The 20,727-nt window shown below is 51.4% G+C and overlaps 1 protein-coding gene across 1 annotated transcript in view; it reads right to left on the bottom strand.

The window, feature by feature from the left end:
• The window catches only part of WWC3 (WWC family member 3), a gene marked incomplete at its 5' end in the record, with an annotated part of 116,539 nt that overhangs the window by 11,071 nt on the left and 84,741 nt on the right, over nucleotides 1-20,727 (bottom strand). Inside the window, 10 exons of the mRNA XM_079727496.1 lie at nucleotides 2,308-2,473; nucleotides 3,572-3,723; nucleotides 4,148-4,312; nucleotides 5,281-5,473; nucleotides 6,561-6,647; nucleotides 7,349-7,423; nucleotides 8,306-8,426; nucleotides 13,554-14,119; nucleotides 14,911-15,000; nucleotides 17,929-18,171. Coding sequence (XP_079583622.1) covers nucleotides 2,308-2,473; nucleotides 3,572-3,723; nucleotides 4,148-4,312; nucleotides 5,281-5,473; nucleotides 6,561-6,647; nucleotides 7,349-7,423; nucleotides 8,306-8,426; nucleotides 13,554-14,119; nucleotides 14,911-15,000; nucleotides 17,929-18,171 — 1,858 coding nt within the window. The remainder of the gene's footprint in view (nucleotides 1-2,307; nucleotides 2,474-3,571; nucleotides 3,724-4,147; nucleotides 4,313-5,280; nucleotides 5,474-6,560; nucleotides 6,648-7,348; nucleotides 7,424-8,305; nucleotides 8,427-13,553; nucleotides 14,120-14,910; nucleotides 15,001-17,928; nucleotides 18,172-20,727) is intronic.

The following is a 20,727-nucleotide window of genomic DNA, read 5'->3' as shown; positions in this document are numbered from 1 at the left end:
CTTTCATTTCTATTATAAAAAATACATAAAATTAACCATCGTGGACTTCCCTGGTGGCGCAGTGGTTAAGAATCCACCCGCCAATGCAGGGGACACGGGTTTGAGCCCTGGTCCGGGAAGATCCCACATGCCGCGGAGCAACTAAGCCCATGTGCCACAACTACTGAGCCTGCGTGCCACAACTACTGAAGACTGCACGCCTAGAGCCCACAGTCCACAATAAGAGAAGCCACCACAATGAGAAGCCTGCACATCACAACGAAGAGGAGTCCCTGCTCTCCGCAACTAAAGAAAGCCCGCACGCAGCAACGAAGACCCAACGCAGCCAACAATAAATAAATAAGTAAAATTTACCATTGTAACCATTTTTCATTGTGCAGTTCAAAAGTATTAAATATACTTACATTGTTGTGGAAGAGATCTCTAGAATTTTTTCACCTTCCCAAACTGAACTCTGTCCCCATTCAACAACTCCCCATTTCCCCATCTCTAGCCCCTGGTAACCACCATTCTACTTTCTGTCTCTATGAATTTAATTACTTTAGGAATCTCATATAAGTGGAATCATATAGGATTCATTCTTTTGTGACTGGCTTATTTCACTTAGCACAATGTCTTCAAGCTTCATCCATATTGTAGCCTGTGACGTGACTTCCTTCCTTTTTAAGGCTAACATTTCATAGTACATATATACCACTTTTTCCTTATCCATTCAGCTGTCGATGGACACATGGCCTGCTTCCACCTCTTGGCTACTGTGAATAATGCTGCTATGAACATGGATGTGCAAGTATCTCTTGGAGACCTGCTTTCAGCTCTTTTGGATGTACATCCAGAAGTGGAATTGCTGGATCATATGGTGATTCTATTTTTAATTTTTTTTAAAAATAGATTTATTTATTTTTGGCTACGTTGGGTCTGTACTGCTGCGCACAGGCGCTGCGCACAGGCTTTCTCTAGTTGCGGCAAGCAGGGGCTACTCTTCGTTGCAATGTGCGGGCTTCTCATCGCCGTGGTTTGTTTTTGTTGCCAAGCATGGGCGTGCGGGCCGTGTGGCTCACGGGCTTAGTTGCTCCGCGGCATGTGGGATCTTCCCGGACCAGGGCTTGAACCCGTGTCCCCTGCATTGGTAGGTGGATTCTTAACCACTGCACCACCAGGGAAGTCCCTAGTTTTAATTTTTTGAGGAAACTCCATACTGTTTTCTATAGCCGCTGCACCATTTTACAGTCCTGATGTTTGTAGATACCCATTTACATTTCTAAATGTAACCCTTTCTAAAATGGTAAATCTTTCTAAATATGCAAACCCTGCTTCCCTACCATCTCATTCTTCAGTAGCCCCTTCGACCATCTCAAACACTGCTGTATTTTACTGGTTTACCCTGTCTGTTGCCCACAGGGCAGGACTTTCCATTTGTTTCTTTGCTGTTGCATCTGCAATGCCTGGCAGCTACCACATGCACATGGAAAGAGAGAATGCAAATGTGGTGAAGAACTAACAACTGGGGAGTCTAGGTGAATGGGATACGAGTATGCGTTGTACTATTCTAGCAACTTCTCTGTAGATCTGAAGTGCTTCAAAATTAAAAGTTGAGGGAGAAGGACACACCAAGCTAGCCTCCCACAGCTACTGCCCGACGTGGGCCAACGCTTGTCAAAGTCTTAGAAAGAGGAATAATGGCCATGACCGGCAGCCACGCCCAGAACATCTCCGCCCGAGGCACTGCATGGGCTGCAGTGCGGGAGGCTGCCAGCGGGCGGCTCTCGCTTCTCTCAGGACCCGTGTTTTGGACTGAGATCAGGGGCTGTGGTGGTAGATGTTCTGATGAGTTGAACAGTTGGGAAACAAAGTTGCAATCGAGCACTGACAGTGTCTCCCAACCCCACTGGGCTCCTTAGACATTTGTCGCCGCAAACCTGAAAGATTTCCCCAGTGGAGACCCCGTGATGGGCACAACTAGGGTCGGGTGAACAGAAGGGCCAAAAGGATGCTTCACTGCTCTTAATGGCACAAACGGAGAAAAATGACAAGCGTCCAAAACGTTAGGGACCCACAAAACATCCTGAGCCACACGCGGCCCTGAAGATGGCACATGAAGGAGTAAAAATCCACCCCGTTTAGTTGTCCTTTCCTTTTCATTTCAAGTAGACAGACGTTTCCATGGTACCTGCTGTTTACAGATCTGAGGCCCCTCACTTCAATTCCCTCGCGTAGGGCACACAGCCCGTCCTTCCAGGGCAGCGCCTGGTGCCGTGAGGCAAAACATCAGGGGCTCCGCGAAACCCTTCGTCCTCGCCTGCTTACCTTCAGAGGTGGGGGCTGAAGTTTCTTGGGGCTGTAAGGCTCTGCCTGGCCAGCAAACGTGTGTCCGTGGATGGAGGTGACACCAACGCAGCAGGGCTCTGGGTGCGGGGGGCTGGTCTGGGCGCAGCTGCTACAGCCACTGTCCACCGAGTCGGCTTGCCAACTCCTGAAGGCGGGCGTGGCACAAGCCCCCAAAACGTTCATCAGGGCACAGCAGCAGAGCCGCCCAGTATTTGCTTCCAGTGACTGAAGACGGTTGCTTTTCTCATAAAATGAAAGGCAGTTCTGTTTCGTAGGGAAGACAGAGCTACAAGGCCTTTCATTAAGAGGCTCTGTCTGTCTGTATCGCCCAATTGCAGCCCCCGAAGATGCCAGCATCCCGGAAGCCCCTCTCCCCGAGCCCTCCCAGCCTCCTGCCCATCCCTGAACACACACCCTCCCCCCTCTGCCGTGCACTTTCCCTTTCGGAAATAAACTCCTCTTGAAAATAAATCCACAGAAAGCTACTAGGAAGAAGTAGCGAGCTTTGGAAACGTGATGCTCTTTATGGAAAACCGTGGAAGCAAAGCAACAGGAAAGTGCTGCCGGAAAGGACCCGCCGGGAAGCGATTCACTCGCGGCGCCTGTCCATCTGAGCTATTCCTCTACTGCAGACACGTCTGCCCTGAGTCAAGCGTTCACCCACGAGCTGCTCCAGGGAAGACGTAAAGGGGCATCGCATGATTCCATTTACAAGAAAGGCCCAGGACAGGCAAATCCCTGGAGGTGGCACGCAGAGGGGCAGTTGCCAGGGGCTGGGAGGACTGGGCGCACTGTTAATGGTATGGGGTTTCCTTTTGGCACAACGAAAACGCCCTCAACTTGAGTGTGATGTTGGGGGCACAGCTCTGTGCCTGTACTAAAAACCACCGAATCGTCCACTTAATGGGTGAACTGTATGGTAGGGAGATTATATCCCAATAAGGCAGTTAATAAAGAAAAAAACAAAACTTAAAGGGCCCTATTGTATTCAATCTGGGCAGAGGGAGTCCCTCAACAGTTCCCCCCTTTAAGAGAAATTCGGGGAACAGAAGGAAAGGTGAAAAGACTACACGTAGAGCTGAGGGCAGTGTACTGCCCTCGTGCAGACTGGCATACGATCCCCCGTGAGGATCCCGACTTCTGGGCAAAGGTACCGAAGAGCCGCCGCACACATTCCACGCAGCGTGGCGTCTGACGAACACCCCGGCGGCCTCTCGCCCGAGGGGCTGCTGGCCGCGCTCACCTCTCGGACACAGCCTCGGCCTGCTCCGCCCTGCGCTCCATCTCCACGACCTCCTCCTCCGTGTACTCCAGCTTCACCCGCTCCTCGGCCAGCTCCCTCTCCACCGCCTGCAGCTGGGCCGTGGTTCTCGCCAGCAGCACCGTCACCGCATCCTACAGGACCAAAGGGACGCTGCTAAGAAGCAGCCGAGGCCAGCGGCGTGCGGGCGGCAAAGCGGAAAGCGGGCGCCTGCACGGCCCATGGGGAGCATCCCTGCTGCCGGGCTGGTGGCCGTCCCCGGCTGCTCTCCAGCGGGAAGCAGCTCACCCCCCGGGCTGGCAGCAAGACAGTAACTTGGCCTTTCCATGTGGCTCTGAGGACTCAAATTTTAAGCAACCAGCGCATCACTCATCATCATGGACAAGTCGCATTAAAGAATATTACCATGAACGGCCACATACATCACTATAGTCCGTTTTTATTACTTCCCTTGAAACCCTGCTTCTTCGTCGCCACTGTGTTCTAAGACTAAGTCTACACGCGTTTCTTAGAAACAATGTCCCCAGGAAAAGCCCGTCTCAAAGCCAGGCCACCTACTGTCTTTCCAGACGTGGCGGGCGCAGGGTCCCGGAAGTCGCTGTGTCCCAGCCGCTCGTCCTCCCGCCGGGGGGGCTCGGGGCCGGTGAACACCTGCACCGAGTACCAGCGCAGCTGCATCTCGCTCGAACCATCGTAATCAGCCAAGTTAATCTGAGCAATGCCCTGTGTGGTGTTTAAAAAAAAAAAAAAAAAAAAGCAGAACAGGCCCTGAATGACTGCACCTTAACAACCAATGGGCATCAAAGTCACTCTTTAATCTTAAGCAGAAAGGCCATACAATGTGTCACTGCTATTCAAAGGACTGCAGTAAAATGAAAGTCATCGAAAAGGATCATAATGGGGGTGGCTCCTCGCTTGCTTGTTCAGCCCAATCAGAAAGTGCTAGAAGGGGAACAGGGGCAGAGAATGGACGACATGGAATGGTGGGTCAGGCTCAGGATCTGCCACTCAAAGAGCCGCTGATTCTAGCAGGAATTTTTGAAAAAAGAGAGGACTGGTGTAAAATAATATAAATAAATGAATAAATAAATAAATAAGTACCCACCCACCCACCCCCCAAAAAAGAGAGAGGATTGGTGGAACTCTCCAATCTCTAATTCTGCCACTGAAAGGGTGGGACCAAGGGGGACAATTCCAACCTTGGGAAGAAAGCACCCTGGCTTCCAAGCCCTGGCCCTGCACTGGCTGGCCGGGGTGAAGACGGACTGCTGACCTGCCCAGTTATAGGGTTGGCAGATAAAATAGAGGGCATCTGGGTGAACTGCAATTTCAAATAAACAGATTTTTTAAAAATAGAAGTATGTCCCAGATATTACACGGGACATACTTACACTAAAAGGCATCCATAGTTTATTTGAAATTCAAATTTAACTGACCATCCTATACTTCTATCTACCAAATTTCTCAACCCGACTTTTATTAGTTCCCGTGACGCAAGACAGGGATAATGCAGAAGCCGCTGCGTAGGAGTTTTGCAAGTATTAGCTGAGATAATATATTTAAATTACAGAACACTTGACAAGATAAGGGGTCTTGCCATCCCTTTCTGTCCTCCCAGCTACAGAGATCACTTGACATCAGGACACAGGCAGGAGAGGAGGGAGGGGGAGAGGGTGAGGAGGGCGCCGTACCAGCAGTTCTTCCTGTAGCTGCGGATTCACCGAGCACACGTATAACTGAAGGGACTTCAACGTCACCATGCTTGAATGCACAGGGATTCTGAAAACTTCATTAAATATCAGGGGGGCTTGCAATTCCAGAGCCTTAGAGCAGTAAGTGTTTGGCGTGCCGGAGTCAAGCGGGGGCAAATAGACGCGGATGTGTCTGGAACCAAGAGAGGAAGGAAAAAGCAGACGGAGGCAGCGCTTACTGACACATCTGCACGTGACACGCATGGACCACATACGTGTGCACAGACGCCGCCCTGTTGCACTGCCCATGTGCAGAATTTTAATGTCTTTTGGAAAAGATCCTTTTCTCAACTGAGAGTAAGCCCAAAGAACTTACGTGCCCCTGGCGATCAGGGGGAAAAACCCAATCACAAAGAGAAGACTTCCAAGTCAGTGGTTAGGACTTCAGGGGGACTCAAACGGAGGTTCTGCTTTTACCATCTTTGTGGGAAAACATCTGCACTGATCTCTCCACGGCCCCTCGGCTCCCTCTCCAAGCTCTGCCTGCCTTGCCTCTCAGACTGCTCGCCCACCCAGGCACCTGCCGGGCTGGGCTCCCGGCCCTGTCTGCCCCCAGCACGGTCGCCAGCACCCAGGAGAAGCTCCAGCATCAGCGGAGTAAAGTACAGGATCAGCGCGAACCCTCAGCCGCTGAAAACCAGGCTGCTTCCAAGGCCTTCGGGAGGTCAGTTTACAAAGACGACTCACGGAAGGGGAAGGCACCGTCGGGCCTGAACACCCGTCACAGGTGCGTTCACCCGCCAGGGTAAGTGGGACCTCACACCCCCATCGGACACCCATCTCCCCACTGGGGACAACACAGATCTCCTTCTCCCTGCTCGGACAAGGATGCCTGAGCCCAGCCTGAGGCCTCTTCAGGCACCTCATCAGATCGCAAGAGCCAAGTGTGCCTGTGTCGCCACCAGCCTTGTGACCAGGATGGACGTTTTCAGCCCCAACGCTGCCGATGATGGGCACCCGGCACTTTGTCAGCATGGCCACGGCACATAACCAGCCTGGCTCCAGTAACTCCACCTGCCTCAAATAATAAACCAGCCTCTTCTTAAAACTTACAATCCTTTAGATTTCAGACAGACATTCCCTGGCGTTTTATTCTAAATTCAGGTTCCACGACACTCTTTTCCCTCCCCAAACTGCCACGTGCAGCAGGTCAGCCAGTGGTGCCGTGTGGACGAGGGCCCGGGGGGAGGACACGGCCCCGCCCCGGCGTGGGAGCTTACATTTTGCAGTCTTCCTTCACCACCAGCCCAGCAAAGTTCTTCAGTTGGAGCACGTTCACAAGGAGACACTCACTGGCACTGTCGTGCCTAGAAAATAAAATGCACGTTCACAGACTGCAAATGCCCCACGGTGCAGAAATCCTGCTTGAACTACTGCAGTGGTCCTCACCCCACCCCAGGGGACCTGTGCAAAGTCTAGAGGCTTTCCTTACTGTCACACTGAGTGGAGGGGGGCTACTGCATGTAGTGGGTGGAGGCCAGGGCTGCTGCTCAACACCCCAAGGGGCACAGGACGGCCCCCAACCAAGAATGACCCAGCCTGAATGTCACGAGTGCCAAGAAACGCTGGGATGACAAGAGTGAGCAAAAGAAAGCTGCTGGGATGTGAACATCCTGCCTTGTTCGTCTGAACGCTGCTGGTTACTGCCTTTCTACACTGTAGCTAGAAACCAAAACGCTTAGTGTTGCACAGAACCTGGCTACCCCAGCTCCGGCGGGAACTTTCCTGAGGGCCTGACTGTGCCCAGGGGGTGAGCGTCCCCGGCTGTGACTCGCTGTTGGAGGACGGCAGTGGAGCCGCTCCTGCCCATCTCTCCTTCCCGCCACTGCTGTCCCTTCACCTGAGACCGCTGAGATGGGCCCGGGGGTACCCAGGCCAGGGAGCAGCACCCGGATCACGCGGGTCCCTCCATCCCTCCTGGCCTGTATGTGGAGGTGTGAGTCGCCGGACGGGCCCCAATCTACCCATCGTCTTTATGAGCAACAGGGAAGGAGTCTTCTGTACTCACAAAAATCCAACATGGATCTGGGGCCCCTCGTTACCGCAAGCGTCTCCACGCGCAGGCTCATCAGCATCCTCGCTCCTGAACACAGTCGGAAAGGCACCGCGTTACTCCGAGGGGGCCTGGTTACCTCGGGCTCGGCAGAAGCTCTCTCACACTAGGGGTGCTTCTTACTGAGAAGGGCTTTATTAAGTTGCGACATAAATAAATGCTTTAAGTGACTGACAGGGCACGGCAGGTCCCCAGGATCCATGACGTCACCTCCCAGGGTACCTGCTGACGAAGTGGCCTTTTTGAGAAAATTACCTCTCAAAACCACATGTGATATTCACAACAAAGTTCAAAATCATATACTCTTAAAAGCTTTGCAGGGGGGACTTCCCTGGTGGTCCAGTGGTTAAGACTCCGCGCTTCCACCGCAGGGGGCGCGGGTGCGATCCCTGGTCAGGGAACTAAGATCCCACAAGCTGAGCAGCACAGCCAAAAAAAAAAGTTGGCGATAAGTGAAATGTATACAGATATCTGAGCTGAAAAAATGACATCAAAGGTCTCAAACAAAATAAAGCCCACAAGGGGTTTTGTCCTTGCAAAGTGATTCCTCCAACTAAGGAAAGGGGACGGGGGGAACATCCATTTCTAGTGAATCCATTTCTAGTCCTTTCTAGAAAAGCAGGTCTCCCTCGCACACTGGTTCTCCTTTTCCGGCTCTACTGGGCTCATGCCTTCCAACTCCCGGGGCCGGAGAGAAAGCACTCATCCTAGATGCCCGAAGCCAGGCCAGTCCCCAGACACCACCTGGGACCAGAGGGGGTCCGTGGGGATGCTCAGGGCCCCTCCCACATGGAGAGAAGCCAGAAGAGCTGCACCCCGGAGACACACAGCGTGTCAAGCCAGACAGGTCTCGGTAGGGGTGCCTTCTGGGAAGTCAGCCAGCCCAGGGAGGGGAGAAGGTCAGCTTCTAACCTTTTGGTGGGAGGTTCAAACACGCCGCTGTCGCTGGCCAGCGAGTAATCGGACAGGCAGGTGGACACGCAGCGCGCTCTCCGCTCCAGCCTCTGGGCGCTGTCTTCTCGGGGGGTCGTTGCTGCAGACGAGAGACACGGCCGGGCTCAGGAGGCGACAGCGCGGGAGCCCAGGGCAGAGCAGAGACAAAGGCACGAAGTGGCAGAGACAGGCCAGCACGTGTGCAGATGTGTGTTTACATGCACTCTGCTCGAGTCTTTTCTTATATTGGAAAATGGAAGAAACAGGCTTCTGGCTACTTCTTTAAAAGCTCTTTAAATGATCATCAATCTCCCTTCACCTCCTTAATGAGTGCACAGGTCAGAAGGTGGCGGGAAGGCCCTTGGCGTGGCCCTTTGAGAGAGTGTCACACGGGAAGACCTGGAGAGAGACTTCGCCTGCACGCGGATGGCCGCGCGCTCTCCAAGAAGCAAGAGGGGGTTGTTTCCTCCTTGACGCTGCTTGCTATTCTCCATACTTCATACAAGGAACACAGGCTACACTGCTTTATAACCAGAAAACAGAGTTTTTAAAAATCATCAAATAACCCCCAGCAAAATGGAGTGACTTTCAAGTCAGAGGACACAGATGCACCCAGACTCGGCCTTTGCCAATGTCTCCGTGTCCCCTCTGCCACTCTAACTGCAGCGTCCTCCTCAGCAGCCCTGGGGCCAGACTGGCTTCCAGAACTGTCTCCTGGGATTAGAAAGGACCATCACTGGGCAGCTAATTTTTGTCTCGTATCTGTTCTAACCAAGAGCCAAAGACAACCACTGACATTGTCCCTTTTACCATTTCATCAACTCCTTTCCTCACAGCAACAAGTTTCTTTTAACAAAAGCAACAGAAACAGGCATGCTGTCTCCCGCTGCTAAATGTGACGACGGACACAGGAACCTCAACGCTTCTGAGAGAGGCACACACGGTCAGAACACAGGCTTAAACCGTAAAGCCCCAAAGTGAGCCTCACTCTGGCATCACAACGCCTCTTATTAATAATGCAGGTCCCTCTTGTCTTCCTATGTTCTCCGGTCATCTAAGCTCTAGAAATTGAAAATCTAGACACCTGTGCACCCCTGAGTTGAGGGAAATAGCGAGTCCACCAATGACCATCTCTCTGTTCAAACAATTTATTATTCACAGAACAATTAAACCCAAATATATTCATCGGGGTACAAAACAGACAGGGCTGTGGCCTTTGGTCTCACGATGTTAACTGCAGACAAAAGCCGACCTCTGAAAGGTCTGCAGCGCCCAGCGTGGGGGCCACCGGCTCCGCCTGGGTCAGGGGCAGAAGCTGGCTCCATGCTGGGGTGGCCGGAGGCACCGACTCTCAGATCGTAGATGACGACTCCCAAGTCCAGCTCTGCTCGTCACCCCGGCCCCATGGAAGGACCCAGAACCTCCAGCTCTAAACTGCAGATAGAACTGCTCAGTTTGAACGGCTCACTACTTCCATTCCCAGCCCTGACACTCGGCCTTACATGCCTTTAAGGAAGTAACACCACACAATGATCCAGTTAACTTCCAGGCAACCCAGTGGTGTGACTGACAAAATTTCTCTCTCATTGCAGTGAAAGTGGATGAAGAGAGAAAGGAAATGGGGGAATCAATCGTCAGTGATCCTGGGCTTAGCACATTCACAGAGCAACTGGATGCAGGAGTTGACAGAAGGAGATACGGTCAGCACTTGCCCTGGGTGAGGAAGAAAGCACACAGCACACCCCACAGTACACACCGCAACCGTCTGCTCTTGGGCTTCAAGGCAACGAGACGGAAAGTGGGGAGCAACGCCAGTGAGGTATGGAATAAACAAGCTTCCACACATTCATTTTATAAACCTCTGATCTTTCCATCATGAAACACAGACAAACAGACACTGAGACTTAAGGACAGCAACACTGCTTGACAAAAGGGAAGAAAGTATAAGGAAAATCACATCGTGGGCAAAGCTGCCAGCTGGCATATTAAAATAATGAAAGCGCTGAAGTCTGGGGAAAAAATGCAAGAAGGAAAAAATACGTCAAGCTCTTAGAAAAGTTCTTACACAACTTTCAGAGCCACGATGAATACCGTTCAAACGACAATAACAATAAGAGCAACTGTTGAGCTACATTAAAGCACAGCCATGAGCTATGCCCTTCCTGACCACACCCCGAGCATCCTAAATACATTGATTCACTGCACAAAGATGTGGCACAGCCTGACCAGCAAGGCGAAGGAGAAGTCCAAGGTCACTTACAGTGAACGTTTCTGTCGAGCCGCATGAGAAAAGAGATAAAAAAAAAAAAAAGCACAAAGTGAAAAAACTGCAGAATTTAAGCCAACAATTTTAAACGGTATGAATGTAATAAAAAACATCAATAAACACATGAACAAGGTCAAAGTACTTACGGACTTATATTAGCAAATACCAGTGGGGAATGAAAATAGGGACGATTTCAAAATCATGACACATTTGAGTTTCAAAATGTGGGGACGATAAAACTGTAGTAAACATGTAAAAACGGTTAAAGATGACAGTTTATTTCCCCACTCCCCTGCCCTACCTTCTGTGCCCTCAGGTTGATTTAAAACACAATGGGCAACTCTGAATTTTATGTTACTAAAATTTTTCTCACTAAAGCTTGCTTGAGTCAAACTTAGACTGTACTGTTCTTAGACTGGAGAGTGGAGGGAACTACGTGACCTCGGGCGTCATAAACGAGGGGCGGGGTTATTGTAACGAGTACTGAGATCCTCGCCAACTTTATGAAGCTGCGATGACTCTAGGCTTCATAAGCATCAAGGGAGGCAAGGAGTCACCCTGTGTCCATGCCTGAAGCTGCTCACCCAACCCAGCCCTGCGAGAGCACCTACCAAGACCCATTCACTAAGTCAAGTACCTCTAGTTTGTATTCTACCCAGAGTGTCATATATGAACGCACCACCAGGTGGCAGTATCTGACCACACCATAAGTAAAGACCTCCGAGTCTAAGCTTGAAGCATTATAATATCCACCACAAAGTAGAAAAGAAAAATAAAGAAATCAGGATCAGAAATTAAGTCAGCTCTTCTCCTTCCCACCCAGTGTTTCCCCTGGACCAAAAGCGGTGCTGGACCTTGTATGGATTTTCTGCATACGTAGACAAACACTCTTGTATCTCAGCCTTTAAAGAAAAGTTGGTACGGGGGGGTGGACACTGAGAAGAGGAAGCTCAAGCAACAACAGATGCACGATTCAGTCCTTATTTTGTATTTTCTTTTTTGAATAAACATGGAGCACCGAACCTGTGATTACAACAAAGAACAAAGCGAATAAAGTTCCCCTGTACATGTGAATTACAGAAATGACGTATCTGGGGATATGAAAGGTGTGTTTGCAAACGCAGAGGGGGAGACACCAAAATAACAGAGATGCCAAAAAGGCCCGGGGCTGCCGCAGAACATAATGGATCTCTGGTTAAACACATAAATGCTACAAGACACTATTATCTTACATATATATAATAACCCGCGTGGATATACATAAAAAAACCCGACAGGTAACAGAATGGTGGTGAATAGAAGAGCCCATAAAGATCACCTCATTCAAGGGCACAGAAGCTGAGACTCAGCTCCATCTAAGGCTGCGCTCAAGGTCGCACAGCTAGTGACAGGGCAGGGAACAGAATCTGGGTATAAGCTGCTAGTTCGAAGCCATTTCTGCCACATCACCCTGGTTTTGGATTCACGTTTTATTTCCACCTTTTGCTGCTGACTGCTTAACAGTACATGACCAGGGTTTCTCAGCCTCGGCACTTTTGACATCTTGGCTGGATCATTCCAGCCAAGATGGGGACCATGCCGTGCACTGTAGGATGTTGAGGATTGCCCCTGGTCTCCACCTACTAGATGCCAGTAGCACCCCACCAGCCCCAAAGTGTGACAACTGAAAATGTCTGCCAAGTATCTCCAGGGGTCAAAAACACCCCTGGTTTGAGATCCACTATGCTATACAAATTATCTAGTGTTCGCCTAAATGGAATATCTAAAACCAGTTTTGCTGTGCAAATAAAAATGAAGTGGGCTGAACTTCAGGAATGAGAGGGCTGTTCTGATCTTCTCTAAAAATTAAGGAAGTTAAAGTCGCTAGAGGTTGGCTCACAAAAGCACTCGGGGTGAAGATAAGGAGGGTGAAGCCCAGACTCTGCTTTGTGCACCAGCCATCAGCCAGAATACTCCCCAGAACAGCAGTCTGGTTTTCCATGTGGGCTACAAGCTGACAGACGCTGGCACCAAGCAGAAGCTGAATTAACACCAACTGGACGGATGAAATTCTCATGGATACATGTTTCTGGATTTAAAGAGCAGCAGAGAAATCGATTCGGTAGAAAGGACTGATATTTTCCCTCCCTCCCTGATAGAATTATGTCCTTGAAAAGTACAAGGACAGGGCTTCCCTGGTGGCACAGTAGTTAAGAATCTACCTGCCAATGCAGGGGATACGGGTTCGAGCCCTGGTCCGGGAAGATCCCACATGCCGCGGAGCAACTAAGCCCGTGTGCCACAACTACTGACCCTGCGCTCTGGAGCCCGCGAGCCACAACTACTGAGCCCGCGTGCCACAACTACTGAAGCCCGCGCACCTAGAGCCCATGCTCCGCAACTAGAGAAGGCACCGACCGCAATGAGAAGCCCACGCACCGCAATGAAGAGTAGCCCCTGCTCGCCGCAACTAGAGAAAAACCGCTCGCAGCAACAAAGGCCCAACGCAGCCAAAAATAAATTAAAAAAAAAAAAAGTACAAGGACAAAGGATGAAGAGATGAAGTCACAGGGCCAACGGAAGTAGAGATTTCTGCCGGGCCACAGCCAGACAGCAGTCCCAGTGCTGGTCTGAGGCGGGCACACACACAACGCTGCATCTGGGCACACGCCCTGGAGAGTTAAGGCCCGAGTACTTCTTTATCAGCCTCCGAATGTGGAGGAACTGTCTCATTTTCGACAATTAAGTATATTCTGAAAACAAGCCAAATGCCTGGGAAAGACTACTTTGCCAGTTTCCGTGACATTTCAAGGACCCAGGGCAAAAGCACGCGGAACGAGCGAGCGAGCAAGCGGGCGCGCGGGCCTCCTCTTGCCCTGGAGGGTCCTAAGCTGAGGGCTCACTAGGCCACAGCAGAGCCAGCTGAACTCGAGACCTTTCCTCCCCGGCCCCGGGGCACCCACCGGACCCATCAGTACGTACTTGCAGCCGTGGGAGCGGCAGCGGCTTGGGGTCCTCGCTCGCGAGGCCCTTCCCCGTCCCCGGGGCACCCGTGCGGCGGCAGGGACGCCGCGCCCGGCGGGTCTTCGTCCCCCACGGCGGAGGCCTGAGCGCGCAGCCTGTCCAGGGCGCCCAGGCCCGCCACCTCGAAGGCGTCCCCGAACTGGGCCAGGGGTGAGTCTCGCGAGGCCGGGAGGAAGGGCGTGTCCAAGGGCGAGCTGGGCGGGGACAGCGAGGACAGCGAGGAGCGCGAGGACAGGGACGCCAGGGACTGCGGCGTGTCCAGGGAGCGCCTCTGTTTGTGGAGGCCTGCGGGGCCCGGGGCGTCCGCCAAGGGGGCGTCCCGGCCCAGGGAGTCGAAGGGGACGAGGTCGAAGCGCAGGAGCGGGCCGCCCTCGGCGTCGGGCTTCTCGTACTGCGGGAGGCCGTAGATGTCGGTGAAGCTGACGGAGCTCAGGGAGCCCCGGCTGGAGGCCAGCGAGCCCCGGCTGGAGGCCAGGGAGCCGCGGCTGCTCCCCGAGGAGACGGTCAGGGTGCTGGCGGACAGGCTGAAACGAGAAGAGCAGCCTGGAGCCCGCGGCTGGAGCCCGCCCGTCCCCACCGCGAGCCGAGCCTCCCGTCTGCTCCACGAGGAGCAAACCTCACCCCGGTGCCTCTTCAACACCTCTGAGCGTTTTAAGACACCCACCCCCACCCCCGCCCCTTCGTAAATATGTCCTTTGTTTCTTTGAATGTCAGTCGAGAGCAGTAGTTAACGTCAAGGGCTCTTGCTCGAGTTCAAGTTCCAGCTCACACTCAAGACTAGCTGAACGCATTTGATTTGGTCAAGGGCTTTGCCCTTTCCGAGCCTCCCACCTTCTCACCCGGCGCTGGGATGAGAGCGGTTCCTGCCTCAAGGCACTGTGAGGGGAGAACTGAGAAAACAATACGCAGAAAGCCCTTAACACTACACTTCCCGATACGGTAAGTGCTTGAAACCTGGAGCTCTTACTGAGCATCCAAATCGGATTTTAAAGATACTCATGCCTAACTAAAATGAGTATCTTAAAAAAAATAATTAAAAGTGTACGTGTGCATCTATGTAGATGGACATATACACTCCTGAGGTTGGGAGTTACAAAATCCTTTGATAAATGATTCATTATTCTGAAGTCACATCTGGTTCTCATATTCCTTGGATCATATGTGAGCAGCTCCTCTTAAAAATATCGTGTATCCACACTTTCCTGTCCAGTGTTTACAACCACTGCAGGTTCTAAGTTCTGGGAGAGAAAGTCAGGCTACATGAATCGTGAAGTTCACGGCCACTATGTTATAACATGATAATCAAGTTACCCACCTTTGTAACTGGGACTGGAGATAGGACGTTAGACGGGTAGCTTCTTCCAGCTGCATCAGGAGACAGTTTCTTTTTTCCTGAAGTAGAATCCTGTAGGTACGAAAAGAGTCCACTGGTGGATTTCAAAGATGCCAAGTATATTTTCCTAACAAGAAATTCAACTGTAAATTCCCCCAAACCGATTGAGGTGTCAATGACTAAATTCTAAAAAGGCACATCCAAGGTCATAAACACCAAGATAACAGACTGTTCTACTGTTTTTGTCTTGCTTAAAAATGTACCACTGGCCGCCTGAACAGTGCCTGATACACTGTAGAAGTTCAGCACGTGGGTGGATAGGCGGAGGAATGCATGGGTGGGTGGATGGATGGATGGATGGATGGATGCATGGATGCGTGGATGGATGGATGGATGCATGCGTGGATGGATGGGTGGAAAGACGGATGGATAAATCAATGGGTGGATGGCTGGATGGACTGACGGATGCAGGGGTGGGAAGAGGGACAGGCAGACGGATAGGTGAACAGGTGGACTGGATGGACAGATAGCAGACAGGCAGACGGGCATACGGATGAGTGGCTGAGGTGTGTGGGAGGATGGGTGTGGGTGGATGAACAGATGGATGGGAGACTAGACTAGAATATAGATACAAATGCACAGCATGCAGTAATCTACTGGAATTCCTTGGAACAAATCAGATTCCCTCATGCTAAGCCCCCTTCCAGGCAAAACTACGTGCAATTCTAAAATCTACAGAATTAAAAGATTAAACACAAATAAAATAAAAAAACAACTGCCACAGTGTTGGAGGTAGTCTTCTTCCCACTTTTTTCAACTTTATTATTTTCTAAAATGAAATTTTTTCCCACAGCGCTAAGCCCACTGCCTAGAATAGAGCCCGACATGGATAGGCACTCGATAAATAGTTATTAAGTGAATGTACAAATGAATGTTTGCTTCTAGAACAAAACAGTTCTCGTTTACAAATCAAAATGACGGCACTTTAACACATGGCCAAGCAGGCACCCTACAAAACAACTGCTCTTCCTTTGAAAGAGGAAAAACCTTACATCCCGCCAATCCCCAGTAACTCTCACTAACCTGCTCAAACTTTCCATCTGACAATGATGCCACTGAAACCAAGACGGGCAAAGACTGGGCCTGGCCAAACAGCTGGCACACGTCAGCCCTGAGATGCGTACCTCCATACCTTTCTGCCTGGCTCCCTCCTCCCAGACCGGGTCTCTTCTAACGCCCTCAGCCTGTTCCCAGGGAAAGCCCCCCGCCTCTGGGTCCCAGGCGGCAGGGAGAAACGGGCCCACATCCGCTAGGCCCAGAACGTCACCGCCTAGGGAACACTCATGGGGCACTTGGCCCCATCACCTGGCCGGAAAGGTGCTTATTAGCACCTGTGCACGGCCCGCCTTGCCCAAGGCCGTGTAGTGCCAGATTCAGGAGACACCTGGGGCCAATTCAGTCCCAGCTGAGGGCCCTGCGCCCCAGGATGCAGCTCCCAGGCTGGTTCCACAAGAGACCCCGTCAGGTGAACGAGCCTGGGTGACCCAGGCCCTGAACCCAGGCATCAGGGTAAAAGCAGCTCCGTGGGGTTCCATGGATTTGTGCCCTGGGACCACAGCACTCCTGCACTCTGGATTTCCACATGGTGAGGGCAGAAACACTCAAGGGTACATGGGTGTGGGGTCCTGGTACACGTGGTGGACATGTGGTGTTCGTGGGACTGAATCCTCGCCCGTTAAGAGAAAACCAACCAGAAATCCCAGGCCCTCTGACCCGAAACATACACAAGAGAACAGCATGGGGAGAATGGAAGGTGATGTTAAGCTGAAACGATACAAAAGCACAAGAGCACAGATGAAACTTCCATTTCATAGTCCCGTTGCAGAGTCAGAAGCGATAAACTCTGGGTTTATTTTGAGCGAGGTGACAGGGCAAGCCCCCACATCAGGCAAACTAACATGCTCTCCGCCCATTCCTATGCACTGGACTCTCCAATCACCACTGCTTCCCTCCAGCGCTGACATTAGCCCCTAAGGACACAACAAAGACCTGTCTATCAAATTACAATGAATATCCAAGCAGAGACAACCCCCAGCAAAAACAGAGGACAGTCCTAACATTTGATGAAATAATCGTTATGAGGGCATCTGTACTGAGCAAATAATTCAGGTGACTATTAAACTCTACGTAGAGAATGCTCACAGAGCTACAGCTTATGATCCTCGTAATACAGTGAATTTTAAGGAGCTAGTATGTTATCAAATGGGCAGTGGGCCCTCCAAAGCTCAGCAAATATCCCCAAACTTCTGACAGCTGTGCAACACGGAAAGCAGACCCAGCCTTCCATACAATCGGTGATCACACAACCATATGTGATCACACACAGCAAACGGAAACCAGGAGACAGGGCACACAACGAAAGGCCGAGCAACAGAGGACAAAGGAACTGTGCTGGCTTCACGTGTCCCACGCTGGGAAAGAGCCCCAAGACCAACTGAAGAGACGCACGTTCAGAAACAGACACGCGAGAGAGCGGAGACTTCCTGCTGCCAAAAGGCAGGCTTTGCTGGCGAGAAATCAAAGTCGGAGATAAAAGAGGTAGACTGCGGAAACGGAGATGCTGCTGACATCAGGAACGAGGTTCCCCCCGTGGTCACGGAGCCGACCCCCACCTGCCTCCAGCCCCCTGTGGGCTGGAGACCGGACACCTGTCCTGGGCGCTGTCCTGAAAACATAGGGGGCGGGGGCACCCGGCACCTGCAGTGGGAGTGGGCGGGGTCTAAGTGGTGGGTTCCCCGGTCTTCCCTACTCCATCCGATTCTCGACCACCTCCCACTTGTAATAGGGACCGGGAGCCTCCGAGCCCTGGGCACCCCCTGCGGACGGCAGGCACCGGCTCCCTCCACCTTCTGCCAGGCCGTAGCTGCCTGAGTAATAAGGCTTCGGCTTTGCCAGCTGCTCCTCCGCTGGAAGCCGGCCCCGCCTGCCCAGCCAGCCCACCTTTCCGTGGCACCCTGCATAGACGTGGCCCGAGAGCGCTGGATCTCGTCCTCCAGGCGTCGCCGTTCCTCGTCCAGCCGGGCCACGTCCTCCGCCGGCCGCCTCTGCTGGATGATGAGCTGCAGCTCCTGAAGCAGGGCCTCCTTCTCCTTGATGAGCTGCAGCCGGTCCCTGTCGGCCTCGGCCATGCCCGGCCAGGACTCGCTCTCAAACTGGGCCAGCTGCCTCTGGATATTTGAGACTCTGCGAGACAGGGACACAGAAAAATCCATGAACTTGATGAAAAAGCATCGTCTTCACACATCCTCAGCACCATCACACGGATTCTAGAAACTCAGTCCGATAAATACGGGAATGATTGCACTGAGTAAAACCTCACACGACAAAAATAAAGGATCTGGAAATGAGGTGTAACAAAAATGATGTGTAAGTCCTTTGCGACATACGCCCCAGCCTATGAGATTCAGGATGACAGTAACCATATCATGTTTGTTTCAAAGAACTGACCAAAAGGCTGGCAGACCCCAACTCGCCCACGTGCACGGTGCTGTTTCCTCTGTGTCCTGTTCTGGAGCGGGATGGAGCCGGCTCATTTCTCTCTGTGCCCCTCCCTCTGCAGTAGCTAAACACCGTGCTGCACACACGAGAGATGCTTCTGGCCTCCTGCCTTCTCTGCCGTGCCTAACTGGTGAACCCGCCTTGAGAAAATCCCAGGAGAGAAATGCGCCCATCACAGGATTCTGTATCGTGCCAGAGGCCTTGACCACGCATGAAATTCAAAACGCCTGGCAGAGAGCAGATACTCAACAAAAGCTAAATGCATGAAACGGAGAATAAACACGCCAGCAAGGATATGAAAGAATGGGAGCCAGCCCTGGTGACAGTGGATATGGTGTGGGGTAATCCGGGCAGACACAAACTGGCCAGCTGCACTGTGCCGGCACCACCATCCTCAAGGTGTAAAACCATGGCTCTCGTCACTCCCCGTGTGCCTAAATGCCCGCGTGCCCGCCTGGCAGACAGACTGGTGTCCTGAGGTGGTGCTGAATGCAGAGTAAGTGAAAGAGATGTGACTTGTGTTTTCAGAGCATCCTTTCATAGCAGGAGTAGAATGTTTTAAGCCCTTTAAGTTTATATGTGGCTAAGGATGAGGGCTATTTCCGGGCAGAAACAAGGAATTCCAGACCTGACCAGAGCCCAGCGCTGTGGAGGACAGAGATTGGCACACGGGCCCAAAACCAAAATCCAAAGACTTCTCTGAGGTGACAGAGAGCTGTGAGGACAGCTAAGTGGCAGGTGCACATAGCCCTCTAGCCTCTACGGCAGCGGTTCTCAAAGTGGGGTCCCTGACTGGCAGCCTCAGCATCACCTAGGAGCTTGTTACAAATGCAAACCTCAGGCCCCACCCCAGACCTGCTGAATGCCACACTCTGCGGATTGGGGTTGGGCAACCTGGGTTTTGACAAGCCCTCTAGGAGTTTTTGATGCTTGTTTGACACCCTCTGCTTTCAGGCAGCCCAGCCTGGTCTGGAGGATGCTAATTGGCCTTGGAGCTCTTAGAGGCTTGCATTAGGCACGGCTGGGTTCATCCTCACTAAAACAGGAATGGCAAGAGTGCTTCTGAGACTGCGCTGTCCCGTGCCCAGGGCACATGTCACTAATCAAAGCTGGCATCCTTCCTGCTGGGTCCAGACTTCAGAATCCTTCTCAACACTGTGCTTCCCGCAGATACTGGTCCATGTGTTAAGGGCTGTCGGCCAGCCCTGCACCAATCCACGCTCTTCCTGAACTAGCCATAAGCACGGGACTAGTCAGCCTGGCTGTAGGACTGGGCAAGACTCCTTCTTCAAGTACCAAACCAATCGGATAACCCACAGTCACGAAGAGAAAAGAATATACAAGTTATAGTTTAAATGCACACATTTTACTCAAGCCCAGTTCCCCAAGAAGGTAAAGAAAATAGCTGAATGTCAGTAGCTTTATTAGACAAGTTCTTTTCTAACTTAAAACTAATTTCCTGAAAATGTGTTGGAAAATGGTGCCAAATCATGTCACTGAAAACTAATGACAGATGCAGCTGAACAGGGTTAGGAATCCAACTGGGCTTAAGCATCCACCTCTGTCTAATTAGTGTAATTAAAATTTATGGCAGGCATGTAACTGAAGCCCAAGGAAACACTCCAAGCAGACTCATAAATTAGCGCCAAATCAGACATCAGACCCAGTGAAATTTCTGGAACATTCTACCGTAGATCAAGCCAAGTCAAAGGTAAGGAATAAATATAAAAGAGATGTACAATGAGCAAACGCACTGGGTCCTCATAATTTTTCATTTCAATGTATCTGATCCACAGGAAAGCCTATCTGAGCACAACTAAAGTTAGCAGTATTACCTGGTAATATATACTAATAATTCTCATACTACAAGCAGACATATTTTTAAAAGCACTCCTTTTGAGTTTTCTGAAGTTTACATGTAAGGAGATCAAGATTCCATATGAGTTGGCCAGCTCCAGGTTAGCTGCCATTTCACAGGGATTCAAGTTGCTGAGGGTGGCTGGAGATCCAGTCCTAGATACTCCTATTCTTTCCAGGAAAATCTCAAGTAATATCCACTATCAGAAAAAAGAATAAAGAAAAAACTGAATTATGAGACGGAGGAGAAGCAAAGGGCAAATTTCAAGAGGTCTGCCCACTGTGAGCATAAAAGATATAGTACAGCGGCCAGAAATAAACAGTGTACTGTAACTTTCCAGAGCTCACAAGAAAAATATGTAAGGACACATGGTGAGGGATGAC

Source organism: Hyperoodon ampullatus (genome assembly GCF_949752795.1).
Source record: "Hyperoodon ampullatus genome assembly, chromosome: X".
Taxonomy (NCBI): Eukaryota; Metazoa; Chordata; class Mammalia; order Artiodactyla; family Ziphiidae; genus Hyperoodon; species Hyperoodon ampullatus.
The sequence above is the reverse complement of the archived record's forward strand: the minus strand, read 5'-3'. Positions and strand labels throughout refer to the sequence as shown.